The sequence below is a fragment of the Gadus morhua genome, chromosome 23 (assembly GCF_902167405.1).
Source record: "Gadus morhua chromosome 23, gadMor3.0, whole genome shotgun sequence".
In the NCBI taxonomy this organism is placed as follows: domain Eukaryota; kingdom Metazoa; phylum Chordata; class Actinopteri; order Gadiformes; family Gadidae; genus Gadus; species Gadus morhua.
This window is the reverse complement of record NC_044070.1, coordinates 22,217,860-22,240,859: the sequence shown is the minus strand read 5'-3', so window position 1 is coordinate 22,240,859 and position 23,000 is coordinate 22,217,860. Positions and strand designations below refer to the sequence as shown.

The window sequence follows — 23,000 nt, the reverse complement described above, 5'->3', positions numbered from 1 at the left end:
CCATCTTCTCTGACACCGTTCTGGCTGCGGACTTGTTGTCCGTGCCCGAAGATGTTTCGAACGAGGCGCGATGCCATATTTCAACCATGACCTGATTTATCTTTTCTACGCCTACAGCAGGGGCAGGATTCGATGGAAGAATCACCCATAAGCCCTTGCACCTTATAGTACTTTTGTGCCGTTAGGATAGCATACCATACCACCCCCACATTACTTATTGCTGCGCCGAACCCATTCCGGATGACAGATAGAAAGATATTAAAAGGAAATGGCGGGGGGTGGATTCTTCCCTGCCCTGTGTGTGTTTCTGCGAACCACCTTTTGCGTGTAAATCAGGGCATTAGTTGGCATCTGTATGCGGTGAGTGTTGCAGTGGAGGGCAGGGTGAGGACCTCTCTCGGCAGTCAATCAGACCGCCACGAGCACCCTTCTGCCCCTGCTCAGCTGCCTGTTAAGGGTTCTTCTCGGCTGCTGAGGGCTCCTGGACTGATCGTGGCCGGGTCCGTTATAATAATAATAATAATAATACATTTAATTTAGAGGCGCCTTTCAAGACACCCAAGGTCACCTTACAGAGCATATAGTCATCATACATTTTTTAAAAAGCAAGACATTGTGGAAAAAATGTGGTCTTCTTATTACTGGGGGGGTTCGTCTCCACGTCTCTAAAACAGGCGCCGCTGATGATGGAAAATAGTCCGAAATTATTTATCGTTAGCCTCAAAGCATAATTGCTATGAGTCCGACTTTGGCCAAATTGTGATATCGTACCTAACTCTACTCTCCTGATTCTGCTGATTCACTCTGCCTCATTGGCTATATCCTAAGCTAATCAGAGTACTTTTTACATTTCATACTTGCTATCTGCCTCAGTCAGCTATTTGGCTTGGGCATTTTCTACGCTAAACACAAGATGAACTTTAAAATATGACTTTGGCAATTATGCTGTGAAGCTCACGTTATTTATTGGAGTCCTGGGATTAGTGAACTGAAGAGTGACCGCAGCATTGGCATGCTTATATTCTGTTCTGTCCATTTCCTCTCCTCTCCTTCCATCCTCCACTCTCTTCTACTCTTTCTTCTCCCCATCCTCCTCCTTACCTTTCTTATATAATTGACTCTCCACAAAGAATTCCATCTCTTCTTTTTCTCATCTCTCTCTCTCTCTCTCTCTCTCTCTCTCTCTCTCTCTCTCTCTCTCTCTCTCTCTCTCTCTCTCACTCTCTCTCTCTCTCTGACTCTCCCCTGCCATCCCTTGCTAGATTGTTCCTCAAACAGCGTGACATCGCCAGGTGTTGTGCACAGCTTGCGGACGAAAAACACTACACTACCCCCTCCCCACCATCATCATTCCCCCACACACCACCATCACCACCCCCCCCCCCCCCCCTCCCCGACACATACACGCACACACGCACACACCCTCCCCTCCTTGTAATAGCTAGGCCTGAGTGTCTCCCTTGGTGCTCACCTGCTCTCTCTCTCATACTTCTCACAACCATACTCGCTCGCCCCCTTCGCTCGTTTATTATTTGAACAGAAGCTCGCGCCCAAGCCGTGTCTGCTCGCCCTCCTCCCTCCAGACCGGCCAGATCCATATCCAGGAAGTGAGCGCAGGAAGACACAGACCAACTGACTTGTTCTTTGTGTACGACGGGGGTATCGGGGGAGGGGAACGGTGTGTGGCGGTGCCTGGCCTCAAACGGCGCTGTTTAAATAAAACAGTGGTGGTGTGGCGTGGAGAACGGGCACACCGCCCGCTCCCTCTCTCTATCATTTCATTATTCAGGCGCGGGGACCTGACCCTAGCATGTTAGCTTCAGTGGCTTTCAGAAGTGGAGCGCCGCACTGCGCTCACCGCTAGCGCGCTGTGACCGAGGAGCTAAAACTGGAATGGGAATAGCCTGTTATGCATTTTCCGCGGTAGATGTGTTATGTACATATACATAATTATTTGTATTTTGGAAGGTTAGTTGTGCATCAAGTTTCTTTGAGTTGCTATTTGGTGTTCCCAAGAAACTGTTTGTAAAGTTTTTTACATGTTTGTGCTCATTAGCGTTTGGAGCATAGCCATAGTGTTGTATTTTTAAATCACCTACTTGGTCATTTACTGTAATACTTTTCTCTTTTGGTTTGGTCCAATGATGATCTTTTTCCAAATGATCGATTTGATTTGGTTGTTAGTTTGTTTTGTGAATACCTCAAGATTGGAGTCCAATCGAATTTCCCTTGGTCCAAATTACACTACATCACGCCCCATTATAACCAAACACTAACGCCATTTAAACGCCCGAGATCGCACCTCCATTTTCTTAATCTAAACGACGATAATGGCGAATGATGGAGCCTTCCTGCCCGTAGCAGTGCTATCCTAATGGTCCTGAATTAGAGAGCCTAGACAGCACCCCATTAGAAACATACAGTTAACAGCACAAGGCCCAGTTGTTCCCACTCTCCTTCCACAGGTGTGTAAAATGATCTGGCAGACCAGAAACAACGTTCCCATATCCAGCCCTGAGGAAGGGGTTTAAAGCCTTTTTGAAGGTTTATCCAGGTTTTCGTATTCGTTATTTGAGGGAATTGCAGGGAATTTTCACACAAGTATTCATGTTATCTTTGAGGTTTGTCTTCGACGGGTTTGTTTTGAAGCTGATGGACTCGCTCTTAAGGGTATTATGATTTGACTAGAAATCCTTGTGGCAGGAATACTGAGCATCAACAAAGTGCTCCTCCTGCGTGCGTTTAGATGTTATTGTAGTATTCAGTGTTATGCAAAACTAGAGAAATACGATCTCAGTATAACCGATCAGAATGCCCAAAGGCTGTTAAATGAATGGGTTGCAACAAAGTTTTTTTTGTTTTTTTGATTTCAGGTTATCCAAATGTTCAGCGCAAAAGATCAAGACCTCCCCAACGCTGGCCAGACGTTCTCCTTCAAATCCCCTAAAGATGATTTGAAGAGCAACAAGAACTTTACCATCAGAGACTTTGGAAGTAAGTGATGAACAGAAGTCTCTCCCCCTGAAACAGACTTTGAAGATAGTTCAAGCAAAAAAGTGTAAAGTGTTTCGATGTTTGGCAGTGATTTCAAAGGGGAAGTTGTCGACATTACAGTTTTTAAATGAGCTATTCTGTGTGTCTGTGTGTGCATGTGTGTTTGTTTGTGTGTGTCTGCATGTGTGTGCGTGTGCATGTGTGTGTGTGCATTTGTGCATGAATAAAAATCACCATCATCCACTTCCAGACCAAAACACAGATGAGAAGTGCTTACACTTCAGCTAATTAGAGAAATCCACAGAAGGTGTTTCAGGAAGACATTTCCCAAGATGCACTGGTCTGGTCTCTTTGAAGTCAGTAAATATAAAAATAAACAGAGCAACAGTCCAAAGTAAGTGGGACATGTGCAGAAGGCTAAGCTGGGGGGGGGGGGGGGTGGGGTGGGTGAGGGGGGTTAGGGGGGAGGGGGGGGAGACCGAATGCATTTGGAGCCGAGACCCTGACGAGACCCAACTCCCCTGGACCTCCGAGGCTGCCTCGCGCCTCCCCGCCTCAACCTGCCCTCCCCCGCCCAGCCCCCCCAGGGGGGTGGCTTTGGACACACTCTCACTAGATCTGATACACAGGGACGGGGCGGGCGAGCACCGTAAACACTGGGGAGAGAGAGAGAGAGAGAGAGAGCAAGAGACGGAGAGAGGGAGAGAGAGAGAGAGAGAGAGAGCGAGAGACGGAGAGAGGGAGAGAGATAGAGAGAGAGAGAGGGATAGAGAGAGAGAGCGGTAGAGAGAGAGAGAGAGAGAGAGAGAGAGAGAGAGAGAGAGAGAGAGAGAGTGAAAACAACAACTCCGCCTCCCGCCCACACACTAACATGCGAGGCGCGCTAAAACGCGTGACCTCCTGTCAAGAAAAGTTGGCGCGGGGGTTTTGACGACGGAACAAACCCTACCTGACAGGTGTGGGGGGGGAGGGGGGGGGGGGGGGTCACGCCGGCTTGGCAACAGTCCAGACAAGAGTCCGGACAAGTCGGCCATGACAGCTTCGCTCAGCGTCAAACGCGTTGTCGACCTTGATTTGAATTGCCCACCTCAAGAACACACCTTTACCGCGTCTCCTTTCCCTCCTGCGTTTGTTTCTAGCTGGGAGAAATATCATCCCTGTCGTCCGTCCGTCCGTCCCCCACATCCCCAGTTCCCCCTCTCCCCCCCGGCTTCCCCACCAACACCCCCTTCCCTGTGCCCTCTGCCGCTGGCGTATCTGTAAAGTTACTTCCCCTAAAAGATGAGATATTGAAATCACAAGCGATGGCAACTGTTCAAAGGGTTAACAAGGTGAATTGGAAAAAAGTATGGCTGGCTGCTTTCAGGAGTGATTTGCCACGGCGGAGCTCTTTCAGGTTTCACAAGTATGGAGATGGCGAAGGCTTTGATAGCATTTGCAGTCTTTGATAGTCCTTCATGCATTGCCGTTTCTGATCACATTCAGCGGAGCCACATTCACGGAGGATTGGATATCAAACGCACTGGGTTATCAGACATTAAACAGCTTGAACCCGCTGAATGCCCACCTCCAGGCGGGCGGTTCAGGCGACGGCCAGAGACAGAGAAGAATCCTATTTTCTTATTTTATTTCGTCAGAACACGATGGATTCCGTGGAAGGCTGTAAGTTCCTTCTGCCGCTGAAAGCACTCGGCCCATTAGGCAGGCTTCTTCTTTAAACTAGCGTTCTTTAGGGCGGACTCGACAGAAGTCGCCACGTTTATTTTCAGAGGCTGACCTTGTTTAATAGCTTGCGTTTATTTTGTTTCAATGGTAGATGTTAAATGGACTGCTTTTATATTGCACTTTACTGATCGGTGGCCACTCAAAGCGCTTTACAACGTTCTTCCATTAATGCACACTTTTACACACCGACGGCGGCGTCAGCCAGCTCGTCGGAGTCTAGGGTGAGGCGTCTCGCTCAGTGACACCTCGACGCTCTGGGGGGAGCCGGGGATCGACCCTAGCAACCTTCCGGTTACCGGCCAACCCGCGCTACTTTCTGAACCATATGCCAACCGCTCATTAATGATCCAAAATAAATCAACTCAAAAAACGATCCCATTCCGTTCCCTTTCCTCCTCAGACAACACGGCGGGAATCGTGACCAAGAGGAGCGGCTTCCGGCGGCGCGCCCAGGAGATCTTCTTCCTGCCCGTGGTGATCGAGGACAACGGCTACCCGTCCAAGACCAGCACGGGCACGCTGACCATCCGCGTGTGCGGGTGCGAGTCGGACGGGTCGTTGCTGACGTGCAGCGCGGAGGCCATCTTCCTGCCGGTGGGCCTGAGCACGGGCGCCCTCATCGCCATCCTCCTGTGCATCGTCATCCTGCTAGGTGAGACGCCAATTTGGCGGCTTTGTCGTTAGATTTAGCGGGAAATTTTTTTTCCGGGGGTTTTATTTTATTTATTTTTGCATTTTCTATGCTTTATTATAGAGAAAGATAGAGAGGAAGGTATGGGAGATAGAGGGGAGGACATGCAGTAAATGACCACGGCCCATCTAACCCGGGTTGCTGTGTTCAGGACTGAGCCTATATAGTACGCGCTATAAACCTGTGCGTCAAAATTCTGCGACCTTTGACCAACTCCGGCGACTGAAAAACTCATCTAGCGTCTGACGGCAAATCTGGTGACTTTTTCGTGTGTCTGGCGACTTCTTTTTTTCCGTGTTATCCCTAGTCTCTGTGCTTCACACAGCTCTCTCTATCTCTCTCCCTCATCTCCAGTTCCCTCCCTTTCCCAATCCCTTGCGCTTGCTGCTTTCATGTTTCCGACAAGTTCCTCCTTCGTCGCCCTTTCTTAACCCTTGAAGGCAAATGAGGCGTGGTTACGTCACGAATGACGTCATCACACAAACCAGCAAGTTCTGCCGACTTTTCAGAGAACCGACGGGACGACGTATGCAAATGAAGCGTGGTTATGTCACAATTGACGTCATTACGCAAACTAGCGTGTTCTAGCGACTTTTCAGAGGAACCGATAACGACTTATTGTGATTTTTTTGGCAACACTGGTCCTGGTCCACACCACCCCATATCTGCTGTCTCTTCCGCTCCGGTTCACCTTGATTCCCTTAATCGTTTCTGTTCATACTTTTGCCTGTTAGTGCAGTGATGGACGTAGCAGGAACACAGCAAGGAATAAGAATATAAAAAACATATATATATATATCAAGAGCCGGAGGGGATGAGTGAATGTAAATATACTGTACGTTATATATTAGGTTACCTTGAGTTTAAGAAAGCACCTGGGAACCAACGTCAAATAGATTTTTTGATTCATGAATTCAAAGTAGAAATATTTAGAAGTAATATGTTTACTAAGTACCCAAACAACTTTGGATGGAAAGAGTATATATTATGATGAGCAAATCCAGCTGGCTTTCAGCAGTATCTTGTCAAGAGCTTTTCTATGGACTGGCAAGGGGCGATGTAATAGTCTTATTCAAAGATTTTTTTCGGGGATATATATAAATATTATTTCCTAGATTGAGAATGTTTTCTTCATTTCAAGAATTCAATCAAAATAGTCAGAAGAACTCTGATACATAAATTGTCTGTGGGTTTAGTGAAACATGTTTTCTAAGGTTACATAAAAAGTTACGTAAAGAACTATTTATAATTCAACCAATGGATGCCTGATTCGGTCTTATATTCCATTTCCTGGCTCCAGTTAAAACTATTAGCATATTCTGGTGAACTTTGGAACAGTCAGATCTTTTATGTCCTCAAGTTGGTTCAACCAAAGGGGGAGTCATCTGATTAAATGATCAAGGGGGGGTCGGCGTGGTGGACAGTCCCCTCATGACCTACGACAAGAAACTGAATTAGTCTACAAAGCCATCATGAAATGTAATCATACTTGAGGAGATTGGGAGACATGACCAAAAAGACACAGTTCTAAAGACACAGGGATAAGGTTCTACGGCATTTTTTAATCCATTCCATCGTCATAGTACCTTCCTCGTACTTAAACCAAACATTAAAATCTATTTCCCAAGCCTCATACAAAAATGTCTACAGTATCGGCTGGAACATGTCCCTCTGCAGGTGTGGCGGTTTATGACTGTACCCTACGAGCCCGGGAGGGCGATAGGGGAGGGCCCGATTAGAGGGAGGGACTCACTCTCTCACCCCTCACTGATGAGCTCTATAAACCAGGGCCCTGTTCCAGGGTCCTTCGACACCACCCCCCCCCCAACCCCCGAAGAACTTAAGGCTTTAACTTTTCCCTCTCAAGGTCAGAGTCGTAAAAAACCCTCCCCCGCTGTAACTCATCTGCATAGCGGGAGGAAGTAAATATGGCTTTATGGTTTCGTTTTGTAAATGATGTGTGTGAGAGGTTGTTAAAAAATGGCGCTCGTTTTACCGCGTAGGTCAATGGGTGGCGCTGACCTTTGTGAGCACTTTGGAATAACCTGTGGCCATTGAGGAACTCTGACCACCTGTGCTAGGTTAGCAGTAGTTGTGGTTTACAGACTGTTTAGTATAGTGGTTGTTATTGTTTGATTTGATTCCGCAAATGCAAACTCTGAAAAATGTAACACTTAGGAATCACATCTGTTTCCAAGAATCATACAACATAGTGAATGCAAATGTGAAAAATAAAATGCATGGCAATGTTTTTGTGGAGGAAACCAACACGCAATTATATAGATTAAATGCCCCATTCGTTCGGGAAAACCTGTACGTCTATACGCCTCTCATGAGGGAACCCCAACAGCATCTTGAACTTTGTTTTATTTATTCTTTTACCGACCTGCGAAATAACCGGTTTTAAGTGAGGTTACACGTGAGATAGAGAAGCTCTGTTATGTGTCAGTACTCATAAATACCACTAGGGGGAGCTAGCACACTACAACCAGAAGTGTCAGTTGGTTGGGAAGAAAGATGTCAACGAATACTAGTAGAGAGGAAGAGATAGAGAGAGAGAGAAAGAGGGGGAGAGGAGACCTACTTAAACCATTTTATTTGTATGTGTGTGCGTACTGTGTGTGTGCCTCATTTAAGTGTATTTATTGACTCATTCCAACTGAGTAATATCTACATTATGCAGCCTATTTCCTTCTATCCCAGATGCCTTTATATAAAACACATTGTATATTTTTGCTGTAACACTGATATAACTTAAGGGGAACAGACAGTAAGACAGAGAGAGTGTGTGGGAGAGTGGGAGAGAGAGAGAGAGAGGCAGACTAATGTGGAGTCATGGAGCGCGACAGTGGAATGATCATTTTCCCAGTTGACTCCGCGAATCGGCCGGTTCATTGCCATTCCACTGCAAAGCTAGCGTACAATATCCAAATCTACGAACACCATTTCCAGAGGGCTCTGTGCGTTCCCTTAGTGTGTGTGAGGCAATGCACGTCTACTGCTAATTCCCACTTTGTAGGGCAAAGCCACTCGAACTCGAGACAGTCAAACGTAACAGAAATTGGTTTAGCTTAAAGGCCCCATATTATACCACCAGCTGTGAGTATGATTAGCCATCACAAGCCGTTTGGAAAATCTGCCTCTTCCTGTGGTTTAGTGACAACACAAGCAGGCTTGTGTCCACCTACATGTGTGCTTGATAGAGCAGTCTACCAGCCTACCCAGTGGACTGACTGTAGCAAACGTTGCTGAGTGTGTCCAACCCCACTTGGGGTTGGACACCCCAAGTGGGGTTGGACACCACCCACTTGTGATGTCAGAAGAGGCAGATTTTCAAAACGGCGTGTAACGGCTAATCACACTCACACTTGGTGGTGTAATATGGGATCTTTAAGGGTTTTTGATGGTGTCACCAAGTCTTATAGGACTGTGGCATGATTAATAATACCGTGGTGTACTCTGAGTACCTACACTATCGCTAATCAAATCTCAGGTGATCGATGCACCACTCTCCTCGATCCGCCCGACACCCGGTCCTGCCTTAAACAACCAGTTTGTCTTGGAAAGAAAGAATGTCAAACTTCAGGTTGTATTTAAGGCGCTTTAATGTTACTTTTGTGATCTCTGTGCTCACAGGGAGTGAGTGAGGAGGTTGTGGGATGTGTTTTGTGTCATATGTCTTGCATGTTTCAAGCTAGTTTGCTCCCCTGTATTATTCTAACATGCGTCATTTTCAGATGTTTAATTGTATCATGTTACAATGCAGTATGCTAATATTTTATATTGTAAAATCCCCTCTGCTAACATGTGTCATACTAACATACCATTCTAACATTGCAAATACGAAGTACCCTTGGCTAACATGTGTCACACTAACACGTATCATGCTAACATTTGACATGCTAAAATACCCTCTACTAACATGTGTCACACTGATTGCCATCACACTAACACGTATCATGCTGACATTTGAGAAAAGCGCTATGCCTAGGCCTGGGCAATGAAACAATAAATTATCGTCTCGTGATAGACTTTTGATCAATATCATTATAAAACATGTTCAATATATATCGATAAGAGACTGGAGCACCGAATCTAGCAGCTGGGTTTGTTACACGAACACGGTTCCATACTTATTTAAAATATTTGAGTGTTTTTCATTGTTGTATCGACATTAGAGTATTTATCAGCAAAGAACAGTGGAAGGTCATATGGAGTGTTAAACAGAAGTGTTTAAATCCAGCATGGTAGTTCCTAGTCTTTTTAGGTCATTACAATTATCAATAGTTATCGATATCGATCAATATGATCGAGTTATATCGTGATACGTCTTTCAGCCATATCGCCCAGGCCAAGCTATGCTACCATGCTAACTGGTGTGTCCCCCCCCCCCCTCTCAGTCATCGTGGTCCTGTACGTGGGGTTGCGCCGGCAGAAGGAGAAGGAGACGCTCATGTCGTCCAAGGAGGACATCCGGGACAACGTGATCCACTACGACGACGAAGGCGGCGGCGAGGAGGACACGCACGCCTTCGACATGGGGACGCTGCGCAACCCCAAGGTCGTCAAGGACAACCTGTTCCGCCGCCGCGACATCAAGCCCCTGGAGCCCCGCGGCCGGTGCCCGGTGCCGCGTCCGGGGCCCGCCCCCGTGTCCCAGGACAGCGCCGACATCCGCGACTTCATCCACCGGCGGCTGGAGGACCACGACGTGGACAACGCGGCGCCGCCCTACGACTCGCTGGTCACCTACGCGTACGAGGGCGACGGCTCGGTGGCCGAGTCGCTGAGCTCCATCGGCTCTCCGGCGGCCCCCGGGGGGCTGGAGGAGGACTACGACTACCTGGACGACTGGGGGCCCCGCTTTAAGACGCTGGCCGGCATTTTCGGGGAGAAGTCGTCGGAGTCTCGGTCTCAGTCGGACACTGCCACGGCGGAGGACTCTCATTGATTCGGCGACCGGCCGATCAGAGACTGTGGACCGATAGGAGAATCTAAAGGTTTTCGTTTGTTTTGGTTCGTCAAGCATTTTTTTTTGTTTTGCTCTTGGTTCCCGTCTCCTTATTTGTATTTAAGTGGTTAACCTTTTCTATTTAAGTCGTCATCTCGTTTTTTTTCTATTATGTGCTCAATCCGGACATTGTTGAACAAAACAAAAAAGGAACATGAAAACAGCTACACGTTCACCGATTGATTCAGCCATTTGAATACTTTGGATGTCTGAGGGTTGCGTAACGCTTCCAATTTTCACCACCGGGGGAACAAAAAAAAACGAAAAGCGCAGGAAATGCGACCATTTCCTATGACATCCTCTCAAAGTGCCTCGATATAATTGTTCTCTTATTTACTATTCCACACCACATATCCGATAGAGTTTCTCAGAACCCATTCAACGGAAGCTGATTCTGAGTCTCTGATTGGTCACGAGCGAGAAAAATGCTATCTCGTCGCAGGGGTAGCAGGGCGATGGGAAACGGCCTGTCATTGGCCAAAGATTTTCTGAATGTTATTTATTGTTCTGATTATTTATTGGCGGATCGGCCAGTTTGATTCCAATGTTTTTGTGTATTTATCTATTTATCTCGACATCATCAAACTGTCTTTTCTTTTTTTTTATTATCACGATTGGTTTTGCAGACACTTGAGGATTTTGTAATTAATCGGGGCCCACATCAAAATGGACGATTGTGGTAGTCGGGCCGTGTGAATAGAGTTGTACTAGGCTTGTAAAAAGATGATTTAGGGCTTAATAAAGCAGTTCTGTCATGTAATAAACACCGTTTTTTTTCTTAAAATAAACAACACTTGGACAAAAGAAGAGTGTTTAATGTCTCCATCACCCAGCGTTCCTTTCAAGTATTCAAGTATTTATTTTCTCATTATTTGATTCTTAAAGTTAGTGTATTTAAAAGATAATGATAAAGTTAAGGGGTAGGTTGGGATACGTTTAGCTAAGGTTAAGGAGTAAGCTAAGTATAGGGGTTAGGAATTTGTAATATAATCTTCCTATGTAACAAAAAAGACTGCATGCAGGATATCAACCTAGTTTCAAATAAATACAGCTTCCTATTATTGAATCATTATGGAACAATTTTGTAACAGCACATACTTATCTTCTTTTTGAAGACTTCCCCAAATTGAACCAGAGAATAGAGAACGGTCTAGATTACAGAATTCTATAAGAAATTGGGGATATTACAAAATGGTTAGATAAAGAAATTGTAGAAGGTTATAATCCAATCGTAGGCCTCAGAAACTAGTTTTTGTTGGCTCTTTCTCCGGAAATGGGTCGTACTATCGCCTGCATCCATCTACAGTTTTCCTCCCAAGTTTGAATGCTACATTTCTGAAACTCTAGCTCAAGAAGGAAATCTCCCAGTACCATTAGCAGACGTCTGAAAGATAGATAGTCCCACAAAGAAAGAAGAGGGATTGTTCCTGATGTGCACCATTGGCAAAATGTGACAGTGAAAAGTAAGAAATAAGGAAAAAATAAGACACTTTTGGCAAGCAATGGGCTTCTCGCGATTCTGTTTTGAATGGTGATTTTAGGTCTCTCAGGTCGGTGCTACCTTCTGTGTACCGGTGATTACCTGATGCAAGATCTATATGAGGACAGAGGTAACTGTGACTCAGCAGAGACAACCCTTGCAATGAATCTGCCCATGGATTTGGAGTGGTTACCTCTTTTTTCTCTCACTGTCCCTTGATCGGTTTCTCACTCAATTCCTTTATTATTCCCCCTGTATCTTATCCTCCGTCTTTCTCTCTGTCTTTCACTCTCTCTACCTCCCTCTCTGTCTCCCTCTGTGTCTCTCTGGCACGTTCTATGTCTCTCTCCCTCTTTCTCTATGTCTCACTATCTCTTTCTTCTCTTCGCTCTCTCCAGCTCTTCCTCTCTTTTTCCCTCTGTCTCTCTCTCGCTTGGCACTTACTTTGTCTTTCTCCCTCTTTCTCCCACTATGTCCCTCTCTTTCTCTCTATCCCTCTTTCTCCCCCCCCCCCCCCCCTCTCTCCAGCTCTTCCCCTCTCTCGCCTTCATTCCAACAGACAGACGCAGCACTCCAGTCATGAGCACAGCCACCACAACAACAAAACAAGCAGCAACAAGTCCTTGTTTGTGAGTGTATGGGCGGGTTGGGTGCATGGATGGATAGATGAATGGAAGTCACCTGAGGTGTGTGTGTGTGTGTGTGTGTGTGTGTGTGTGTGTGTGTGTGTGTGTGTGTGTGTGTGTGTGTGTGTGTGTGTGTGTGTGTGTGTGTGTGTGTGTGTGTGTGTGTACTCGCCTAACTATCCAACAGTGGACTTTGGCGTCGTAACACCTTCACCAACAGGGGACCTCCGAGCCAAGAGGGGACATTTTTCAGGTCCCCTTTTGGTCATGCCTTAAATCAACCTAAAAACATGCCTAAAATATTTTGACGCATTTTCACAACTTTTGCCAAGAGGGGACCTGAAAGTGTGTGAGTGTTTAGTCCATACTCTATAGCGCCTCTGCTGGCCAGAGCTTGATTTTCAACGACCAATCCACACACGACGCTTCAAACACTCCTCTATTGTGTGAACGACCTGCAGTCGTTCACACGTCTGTCAGAGTGTAGAGGGCTGTTAAACAGACTACTTAGTAAAGTCTCTTGAAACATGCAAACAAAAAAGGCTCAGCTTTAAAAGTTCCACACTTTTTTTGTATGTAGTGACAGGGGTCCACTAATAATAATAATAATAATAATAATACATTTAATTTGGATGACACTGTTGGCTATTACAAAATGACACAAGTCCCTTCTTAGATAGCATGGAGCGACATTCACACTCCTTCTTTTATGAAAATAGGTAATAACTATATATACTGTAAGGGAAAGATAGCAATCTCAACTAATGTAATAATAATTTGTCAAACTTGATTTCTTAGTGTGTTTTTAAGAATAGAATTGTCTAACAAAAAACCTATCTACTCATTTGTATCAATAAAAATGATAAACAAATACAATATAAGGGTCTAGGCCTTTGAAATGGTTCAATCCCCAAATTAGCCTTAATTTACCATTTTACAATGTACTCCAGTCCCCAAACTATTTTTAAAGAAATGCATTTGAATTGTTGATTTGCATCACAGAAAATGGTCCACACTTGTACTGTATGGAATGACAGGGTTCTACTGTTGGCTGATACATAATGACAGAAGTTCTCTCTTAGATAGCATAGAGTGACGTTCACACTCCATCATGGATGAGTAAAAAAATAAATAAGCAAAATAGATAGTTCTTAAGAGGTAATAACAATCTAAATAAAATATGATATATATATGTATATACATAGTGTTATTTTGCAATTAAAGTTGCCCCAACAATGTTGTCATGAACACAAATATCTAAACTTAATAAGGTTTTTATTTTTAACCTTAATAAGGTTTGTAACTACAAACTTGGGTGCTTAGTCTACGGTTAAAGGAATGCATTTTATCTGTTGATTTGCATAACATAACTTTTTCTAATGACCGGGGTCCACTGTTGGCTATGACAAAATGACACAAGTCCCTTCTTAGATAGCATGGAGCGACATTCACACTCCTGCTTTTATGAAAAGAGGAAATAACTATATATATATATATATATATATATATATATATATATATATATATATATATATATATATATATATATATAATGTAAGGGAAAGATAGTAATCTCAACTAATGTAATAATAATTTGTCAAACTTGATTTGTTAGTGTTTTTAGGAACAGAATAGTCTAACAAAAACCTATCTATTCATTTGTATCAATAAAAATGATAAACAAATACAATTAAAATACAATATAAGGGTCTAGACCTTTGAAATTGTTCGATCCCCAGCTCAACATGTACTAGTTGAGCTGAGTCCAAAGACACCAAGCATGACACTCTAGCAAATGGTAACATGTATTTTACATGGTACACCTATGGTCTAGGACATGATCTCGGTGTAGCAAGAGGGCGAGCTTGATCTGATTGGACTCAGCTTAACGTGTAGATGCTAAATAACATGAAATTTGTCAGAAATCTCCATCGGGAAGCAAATCTATAGCTGGTCATTATTGATAAAGGCCTCCAAAATCGACAGCTAATTACTACCCCGAAACATATTCAAATATGATCATGTGTGGCACTGTTGCAATCGCCTCAAAACGTAGATGTCAAAGCACACCTTGTTTGCCCCGTTACGCCACCGGGAAGATATTTTCATACTTCTAATGGATTGATTCATATTTTAAGGTTCTCAGACTTTAAGAGACTTTAAGCGGCTGCAGCAGAAGTGTTGAGACGAAAGATGATATCAAGACATTTATAGAATATTCCCATTCACATTATGATTCTTTGCACGACCTGCAGGCTGGAGAGACTGAAATAACCCCTAAAATGAGTAATAATGTAAGAGCAGCCAAGTCCCACAAATTGCTTGATTTATTTCATTCCATTGTTTCGTTGATATGCATTATTGAAAAGTTTCAAGTATATGGATTTAATGCAATATCCACAAACAGTTCAAAATGGTATGATATGCGGTCACAGTTACATAGTGATCACCTGACAAACATGTCACGGGAAATCAAAGGCAGTACAAATAGATAAGTGTAGCTGAAGTTTCAAATGTCTTGTTTATTGTATTAACCAGTTCATTTCTCTTGTGAAAGTCACCAAAAGTCCAAAAAAGTTAAACGCAAGGTCACCGGCCAACAGTGGAGCTGTGTTGGGAACCAGCAGCCAAGAGCTTCCATGGAAACTAGACAGTGCACCCTAGTTATGTTAATGCCAAAACCACAAATGCTATATGTATATATTAGAGCTGTCAGTTAAACACGTTATTAACGGCGTTAACGCAAACTACCCATGTTAAATAGATTTAGTTGGCAGTTCCTTTTCTGCCCATTTTTTAAACTTGTGGAAGCACTTTGCAGTACTGGGAGACACCATTTCTAACGGCAATGGAGCTAGATTCTAAAAATATCAAAAGATGCCCAAAGCAAATACCTTTAACCCATAGTTGTGTTTTATCAAATAAAAAAATTGGAGTTTCATTGACTACAAATTGAGCAGAAATATTTTGCATACAAATCTTTAAATAGTTTAACCACATTAAGAAAAATACATTCGTTATTTTTTTTTATTAGTGAAGCCACAAGTTTTGCACATTATCCAAACAGAATACCTGAAATGTTGATATTTTCAGCCCTTTCGGGTTAAAACAAGAGAAAAGGACAACCTAACAAGAGTGAAAAGTTTGGGTTAGGTGACCTATAGTTCAAAGATGTCCCTGGTCAGGTAGACTAAATAAAAGTGTATTCCCAATTGCTCCAGGACATTCGTGTAATTAACTTGTGAGCTCTCCCTCAAGCCTAGAGAGACAACAGTGTTGAACCACCAACTGAAATGGGGTATTTGCCATTAGTATGAGTATAAATATGGAGCAACTACAAAAAGTAAATTTGAAGCATGACCAAATTATACAAAAAGTATAGGAACTGTTCTAGCATACATGTTTTAGAAGTCTCTTTTGATAGGCAGGGAATAATTGTCTTTGTCACCCTGTAGTCATGCCATCAAATCTGTTGGGCAAAGTACCGCTACTGATTAATCCAGTAGACTCACCAGTCAAATCCCCCTAGTTAGAAAATGGAAGAAACCCAGTTAGTCATGTTAATTATTCTGTTACAAATGAAGACCAATACTTTCCACATATGCGATCCAAGTTACTGGCTGCAGTATTGGATTTTATAGTTCTATGTGAATAGATTCAATTCACCAAACTATTAATCATGCTTCAGAAGAATTAACCTTTCTTGGATGGCAGATCTACCACAAGCCTCCATTGCCACAACCTCCAGATGGCTTACGACCTACGGCAACTCCTCGACTACTGCAAGCCAACAAATTGGCTCTTGCACACCAGACACGCATTTTGCTTTATTTTAGGTTTTCAAGCATCTTAAAATACCCAAATCATCGCTCCAATACACAAGTCAGCTAATGGCCTACAAGGAAATGCTGAAGCTAGTGTTAGTGATGGCGATAGAAATGGACAAGCTTGCGTGTACAAATATGCAACTAGAATTGCAAGGTTCACAGCCCAGTTGCATAAGTGGTCACAACCGTTGGATTGTAAGCAAGGGTCAAAAAAAAGAAAAAAAACTTCCCACAAACTAGTCAACATGGTCAATTGAAAGCCTGTACAAAACGACCCTGGAATAGTCAAGTGCAGCTTTACAGCGGATGAATTAAGCCAAATTGCATAAACATCCAATGGTAAACAGTATTCAAATACAATCAAGGTTGCACTCACACTAGGCCATCTGGCCGTGGCCGTCGCAACTGTGGCCTGGCCACGGTAGGCTCTTGTACATACGCCATCACGTCGCTAGCATCCAAACAATTCTACCAAACCTTAACCAACTAGTGAAAAATGGAACAAAACTTTAGCACACACCCAGTGACTAATCACCTTGTCCAGGGGTGTTCCAACGTGGTTTACCAGAGGGCCTTGTGGACTTAAAGTAAGCCACACATTTGACAGACGGCACCGAATGACGTTGAACTAAGCTAATCTACAGGTTACCAGTGCTAGTGCAATTACATGAGCATTTTGCACAATATTTGTACTCCAATGCTACGTAAAGCAGGCTTCTTCAGAAACCCGTAGCCTGCTACATTGAAGGGCAACTGTAACAAATCCTGACCAAGACCGAAAGATGGCTCTGGAAGCCACTACGGCCCACGCAGCAGATTACTGCGTGGACCGTGGTGGCTTCCAGATCAACTCTTCGGTGGACCATTCATACACATGTATTCCGAGGATGTTTTGAAGACACTGGAGTCCCATGGCACTAGATTCCTTTGAAGACTAAGTTTGTATGGGGGGGCCCAAAGGGGGCCCCCCCATAGATCTTGTCAGTCATCTAACACCTGTTAAGAAAAACACACACACATCACAAGATACAAATCAGCAAAGCTAGGTTAACAAACAGCGGTGACATGCATGTCAAGGTGCAAAGAGCAGGGATACTGATGGCTTGTGTCTGAGGAGACAGCCCAAAAACGTCAACATTTAATAAAGGAAAATAACTTTTACTCACTGCGGTGGTCTGTTTCGAAGTGCCATGTTGGTAGCAATATTTGTCTGGGCTGTTCAGTCAAATGCCCACAAAAACAAACACGCAACAACGCATACTTTCAGTTTGTATAAAGTGACAATAGTGATCTGCAATCTAGATCGAAAACTTTCAACCCACACTAAACTCAACCTTGATTGACACAGGCCGATGCGAAAAGTAAACCCAACCCATTGTGTTCACCTTTAATAAAGGGGTGCGTGACAGGTGATCTCAATTAAGAGCTAATCAGAAAGAACACACTGATCGGCCATGAGTGAGACTATCAAAACGAGGACGAGGATTTAACGGAATTGTTACCATTCAAATTCAAATTTCTTTATTATTGGATTGGGTATGATATCAATGATTTGGGCTTTGAGTAGGCCTATATTTCTTAAATATATTTCTTAAATTTTTTCACCCCTTCGCCTTTTGAATATGAAATCTATAATCTCAGCCTCTCTATAATTTGCCCAACACATATTTTATTGTTCAAATAAAATCCCATCCTTATTTTGCCATTCATATTGAATCTTTACTGTCTTTCATTGTACAACACAATCATCTAATAATTATTCATAACGCTCTTCCATCTCCTTGGCTGCATTAAGACGAGGCTCGGGTCAGAGCAAAGATCGGGATCCACACATGATAAGGGATAAAGTTATTTATTAGAATAAAGTAAGTATCATGAAATCTGTAAAGGGATTAGTGTAGTGTATGGAAGATTAGAAAATGTGCGATTATATGGTTTAGACAGAAAACCAGTACCAAAATCACAAGGACCGACCGAGCCAGAACGGAGGAAACTTAACCCAGACAGACAAAACAAATACCGGGAACAACAAACCATCTTTACCATGTTGGAAATACCCAAACAAAATGCAACAAACCAAACCTGATCAGCAAACCAACATATATGACCAACCAACTGAACTACTGACCAAACACACAATTCTTTCGATTAGCCTATGTATATGGGCAGTGGAAAGTGTGCTGAGGGGATGTTGAATAGTGTTAACATAAAACAAAACATGGAACCAATCCAAAGGTCCAAACCCTTAAGGAACCACCCTAAACAGAACCCAAGCCCACCTGCCTCTGTGGAAAGAGAGAGAGACTGGCTAAAGGGGTATGATATCAGACCTGCACAGGTGCAGGTCTGATATCATACCCTATCCAATAATAAAGAAATTTGAATTTGAATGGTAACAATTCCGTTAAATCCTCGTCCTCGTTTTGATAGTCTCACTGATGGCCGATCAGTGTGTTCTTTCTGATTAGCTCTTAATTGAGATCACCTGTCACGCACCCCTTTATCAAAGGTGAACACAATGGGTTTGGTTTACTTTTCGCATCGGCCTGTGTCAATCGAGGTTGAGTTTAGTGAGGGTTGAAAGTTTTCGATCTAGATTGCAGATCACTATTGTCACTTTATACAAACTGAAAGTATGCGTTGTTGCGTGTTTGTTTTTGTGGGCATTTGACTGAACAGCCCAGACAAATATTGCTACCAACATGGCACTTAAACAGACCACCGCAGTGAGTAAAAGTTATTTTCCTTTATTAAATGTTGACGTTTTTGGGATGTCTCCTCAGACACAAGCCATCAGTATCCCTGCTCTTTGCACCTTGACATGCATGTCACCGCTGTTTGTTAACCTAGCTTTGCTGATTTGTATCTTGTGATGTGTGTGTGTTTTTCTTAACAGGTGTTAGATGACTGACAAGATCTATGGGGGGGCCCCCTTTGGGCCCCCCCATACCAACTTAGTCTTCAAAGGAATCTAGTGCCATGGGACTCCAGTGTCTTCAAAACATCCTCGGAATACATGTGTATGAATGGTCCACCGAAGGGTTGATCTGGAAGCCACCACGGTCCACGCAGTAATCTGCTGCGTGGGCCGTAGTGGCTTCCAGAGCCATCTTTCGGTCTTGGTCAGGATTTGTTACAGTTGCCCTTCAATGTAGCAGGCTACGGGTTTCTGAAGAAGCCTGCTTTATGTAGCATTGGAGTACAAATATTGTGCAAAATGCTCATGTAATTGCACTAGCACTGGTAACCTGTAGATTAGCTTAGTTTAACGTCATTCGGTGCTGTCTGTCAAATGTGTGGCTTACTTTAAGTCCACAAGGCCCTCTGGTAAACCACGTTGGAACACCCCTGGACAAGGTGATTAGTCACTGGGTGTGTGCTAAAGTTTTGTTCCATTTTTCACTAGTTGGTTAAGGTTTGGTAGAATTGTTTGGATGCTAGCGACCTGATGGTGTATGTACAAGAGCCTACCGTGGCCAGGCCACAGTTGCGACGGCCACGGCCAGATGGCCTAGTGTGAGTGCAACCATGATTGCATTTGTATACTGTTTACCATTGGATGTTTATGCAATTTGGCTTAATTCATCCGCTGTAAAGCTGCATTTGACTATTCCAGGGTCGTTTTGTACAGGCTTTCAATTGACCATGCTGACTAGTTTGTGGGAAGTTTTTTTTTCTTTTTTTTTACCCTTGCTTACAATCCAACGGTTGCGACCACTTACGCAACTGGACTGTGAACCTTGCAATTCTAGTTGCATATTTGTACACGCAAGCTTGTCCATTTCTATCGCCATCACTAACACTAGCTTCAGCATTTCCTTGTAGGCCATTAGCTGACTTGTGTATTGGAGAGATGATTTGGGTATTTTAAGATGCTTGAAAACCTAAAATAAAGCAAAATGCGTGTCTGGTGTGCAAGAGCCAATTTGTTGGCTTGCAGTAGTCGAGGAGTTGCCGTAGGTCGTAAGCCATCTGGAGGTTGTGGCAATGGAGGCTTGTGGTAGATCTGCCATCCAAGAAAGGTTAATTCTCCTGAAGCGTGATTAATAGTTCAGTAAATTGAATCTATTCACATAGAACTATAAAATCAAAGACTGCAGCCAGTAACTTGGATCGCAATATGTGGAAAGTATTGGTCTTCATTTGTAACAACAGAATAATTAACATGACTAACTGGGTTTCTTCCATTTTCTAACTAGGGGGACTTGACTGGTGAGTCTACTGGCTTAATCAGTAGCGGTACTTTGCCCAACAGATTTGATGGCATGACTACAGGGTGACAAAGACAATTATTCCCTGCCTATCAAAAGAGACTTCTAAAACATATCTGCTAGAACACTTCCTATACTTTTTCTATAATTTGGTCATGCTTCAAATTTACTTTCTGTAGTTGCTCCATATTTAGTTCTTTGACAGCCTCACCTGCTAGAAAAGTCTTTTCAAATCGGCTAAATATAATGAACTAAATTAAAAGCCATGAAATGTTGTCACTCATACTAATGGCAAATACCCCCTTTCAGTTGGTGGTTCAACACTGATGTCTCTAGGCTTGAGGGAGAGCTCACAAGTAAATTACACGAATGTCCTGGAGCAATTGGGAATACTTTTATTTAGTCTACCTGACCAGGGACATCTTTGAACTATAGGTCACCAAACCCAAATTTTTCACTCTTGTTAGGTTGTCCTTTTCTCTTGTTTTAACCCGAAAGGGCTGAAAATATCAACATTTCAGGTATTCTGTTTGGATAATGTGCAAAACTTGTGGCTTCACTAATAAAAAAAATTAACAAATGTATTTTTCTTAATGTGGTTAAACTATTTAAAGATTTGTATGCAAAATATTTCTGCTCAATTTGTGGTCAATGAAACTCAAATTTTTTAATTTGATAAAACACAACTATGGGTTAAAGGTATTTGCTTTGGGCATTTTTTGATATTTTTAGAATCTAGCTCCATTGCCATTAGAAATGGTGTCTCCCAGTACTGCAAAGTGCTTCCACAAGTTTAAAAAAGAATGGGCAGAAAAGGAACTGCCAACTAAATCTATTTAACATGGGTAGTTTGCGTTAACGCCGTTAATAACTTGTTTAACTGACGGCTCTAATATATATACATATAGCATTTGTGGTTTTGGCATTAACATAACTAGGGTGCACTGTCTAGTTTCCATGGAAGCTCTTGGCTGCTGGTTCCCAACACAGCTCCACTGTTAGCCTGTGACCCTGCGTTTAACTTTTTTGGACTTTTGGTGACTTTCACAAAAGAGAAATGAACTGGTTAATACGATAAACAAGACATTTGAAACTTCAGCTACATTTTAATCTATTTGTACTGCCTTTGGTTTCAACCCGTGACATGTTTGTCAGGTGATAACTATGTACCTGTGACCGCATATCATGGTACCATTTTAAACCGTTTGTGGATATTGCATTAAATCCATATGCTTGAAACTTTTCAATAATGCATATCAACGAAACAATGGAATGAAATAAATAGTTCAAGCAATTTGTGGGACTTGGCTGCTTTTACATTATTACTCATTTTGGGGGTTATTTCAGTCTCTCCAACCTGCAGGTCGTGCAAAGAATCATAATGGGAATATTCTATAAATGTCTTGATATCATCTTTCGTCTCAACACTTCTGCTGTAGCCGCTTAAAGTCTCACTCCGAGAACCTTAAAATATGAATCAATCCATTAGAAGTATGAAAATATCTTCCCGGTGGCGTAACAGGGCAAACAAGTTGTGCTTTGACATCTACGTTTTGAGGCGATTGCAACAGTGCCACACATGATCATATTTGAATATGTTTCGGGGTAGTAATTAGCTGTCGATTTTGGAGGCCTTTATCAATAATGACCAGCTATAGATTTGCTTCCCGATGGAGATTTCTGACAAATTACATGTTATTTAGCATCTACATGTTAAGCTGAGTCCAATGAGATCAAGCTCGCCCTCTTGCTACACCGAGATCATGTCATAGACCATAGGTGTACCATGTAAAATACATGTTACCATTTGCTAGAGTGTCATGCTTGGTGTCTTTGGACTCAGCTCAACGTGTAGATGCTAAATAACATGTAATTTATCACAAATTTATATCGGGAAGCAAATCAATAGCTGCTCATTATTGATTAAGGCCTCCAATTTCGACAGCTAATTACTACCATTAAACATGTTCGAATATGCTCATGTGTGGCACCGTTGCAATCGCCTGGAAGATGTTGAAGGACACCTTGTTCGCCCTCTTACGCCACCGGGAAGATATTTACATACTTCTGATTGACTAATGAATTGTTTCAGCTATTCCCCCAGAAGTCTGGGGTCAAAAGGTCAAAAGGAGCCGGCACCACGCCGCTTATGAGATAACAAAAGTGAATGTGTATTTCTCTCATAACTTTTTGTCATTATTAAAGAGAGGCCTGATTCTCAGATATGCATGTTGAATGGCTAGGGTGTAGGTCTTGGAAGAACTTCAGGCCAAAATCTTGCAAGCGAGCCGCTGGTCGCAGGTGCAACGAGATGGAGCACTTGCTGAGTCATTTCCTGTAGGACTGGAGCCACAGGTTGAAGCGTATGAGTCCTTTGAGACCCCCTTTGATAAAAGGGGTTCTCAAATGTTGACCCTCAGTCACCTATTGCATCA

At 43.0% G+C, this 23,000-nt stretch overlaps 1 protein-coding gene across 1 annotated transcript in view; it reads left to right on the top strand.

Annotated features, from left to right (window-relative positions):
• The window catches only part of LOC115537459 (cadherin-12), a gene marked incomplete in the record, with an annotated part of 113,537 nt that extends 102,322 nt beyond the window's left edge, over positions 1-11,215 (top strand). Inside the window, 3 exon segments of the mRNA XM_030349411.1 lie at positions 2,874-2,994; positions 5,120-5,371; positions 9,811-11,215. Of these exon segments, the coding sequence (XP_030205271.1) occupies positions 2,874-2,994; positions 5,120-5,371; positions 9,811-10,361 (924 nt within the window).
• Positions 11,216-23,000: the final 11,785 nt, after the last annotated feature.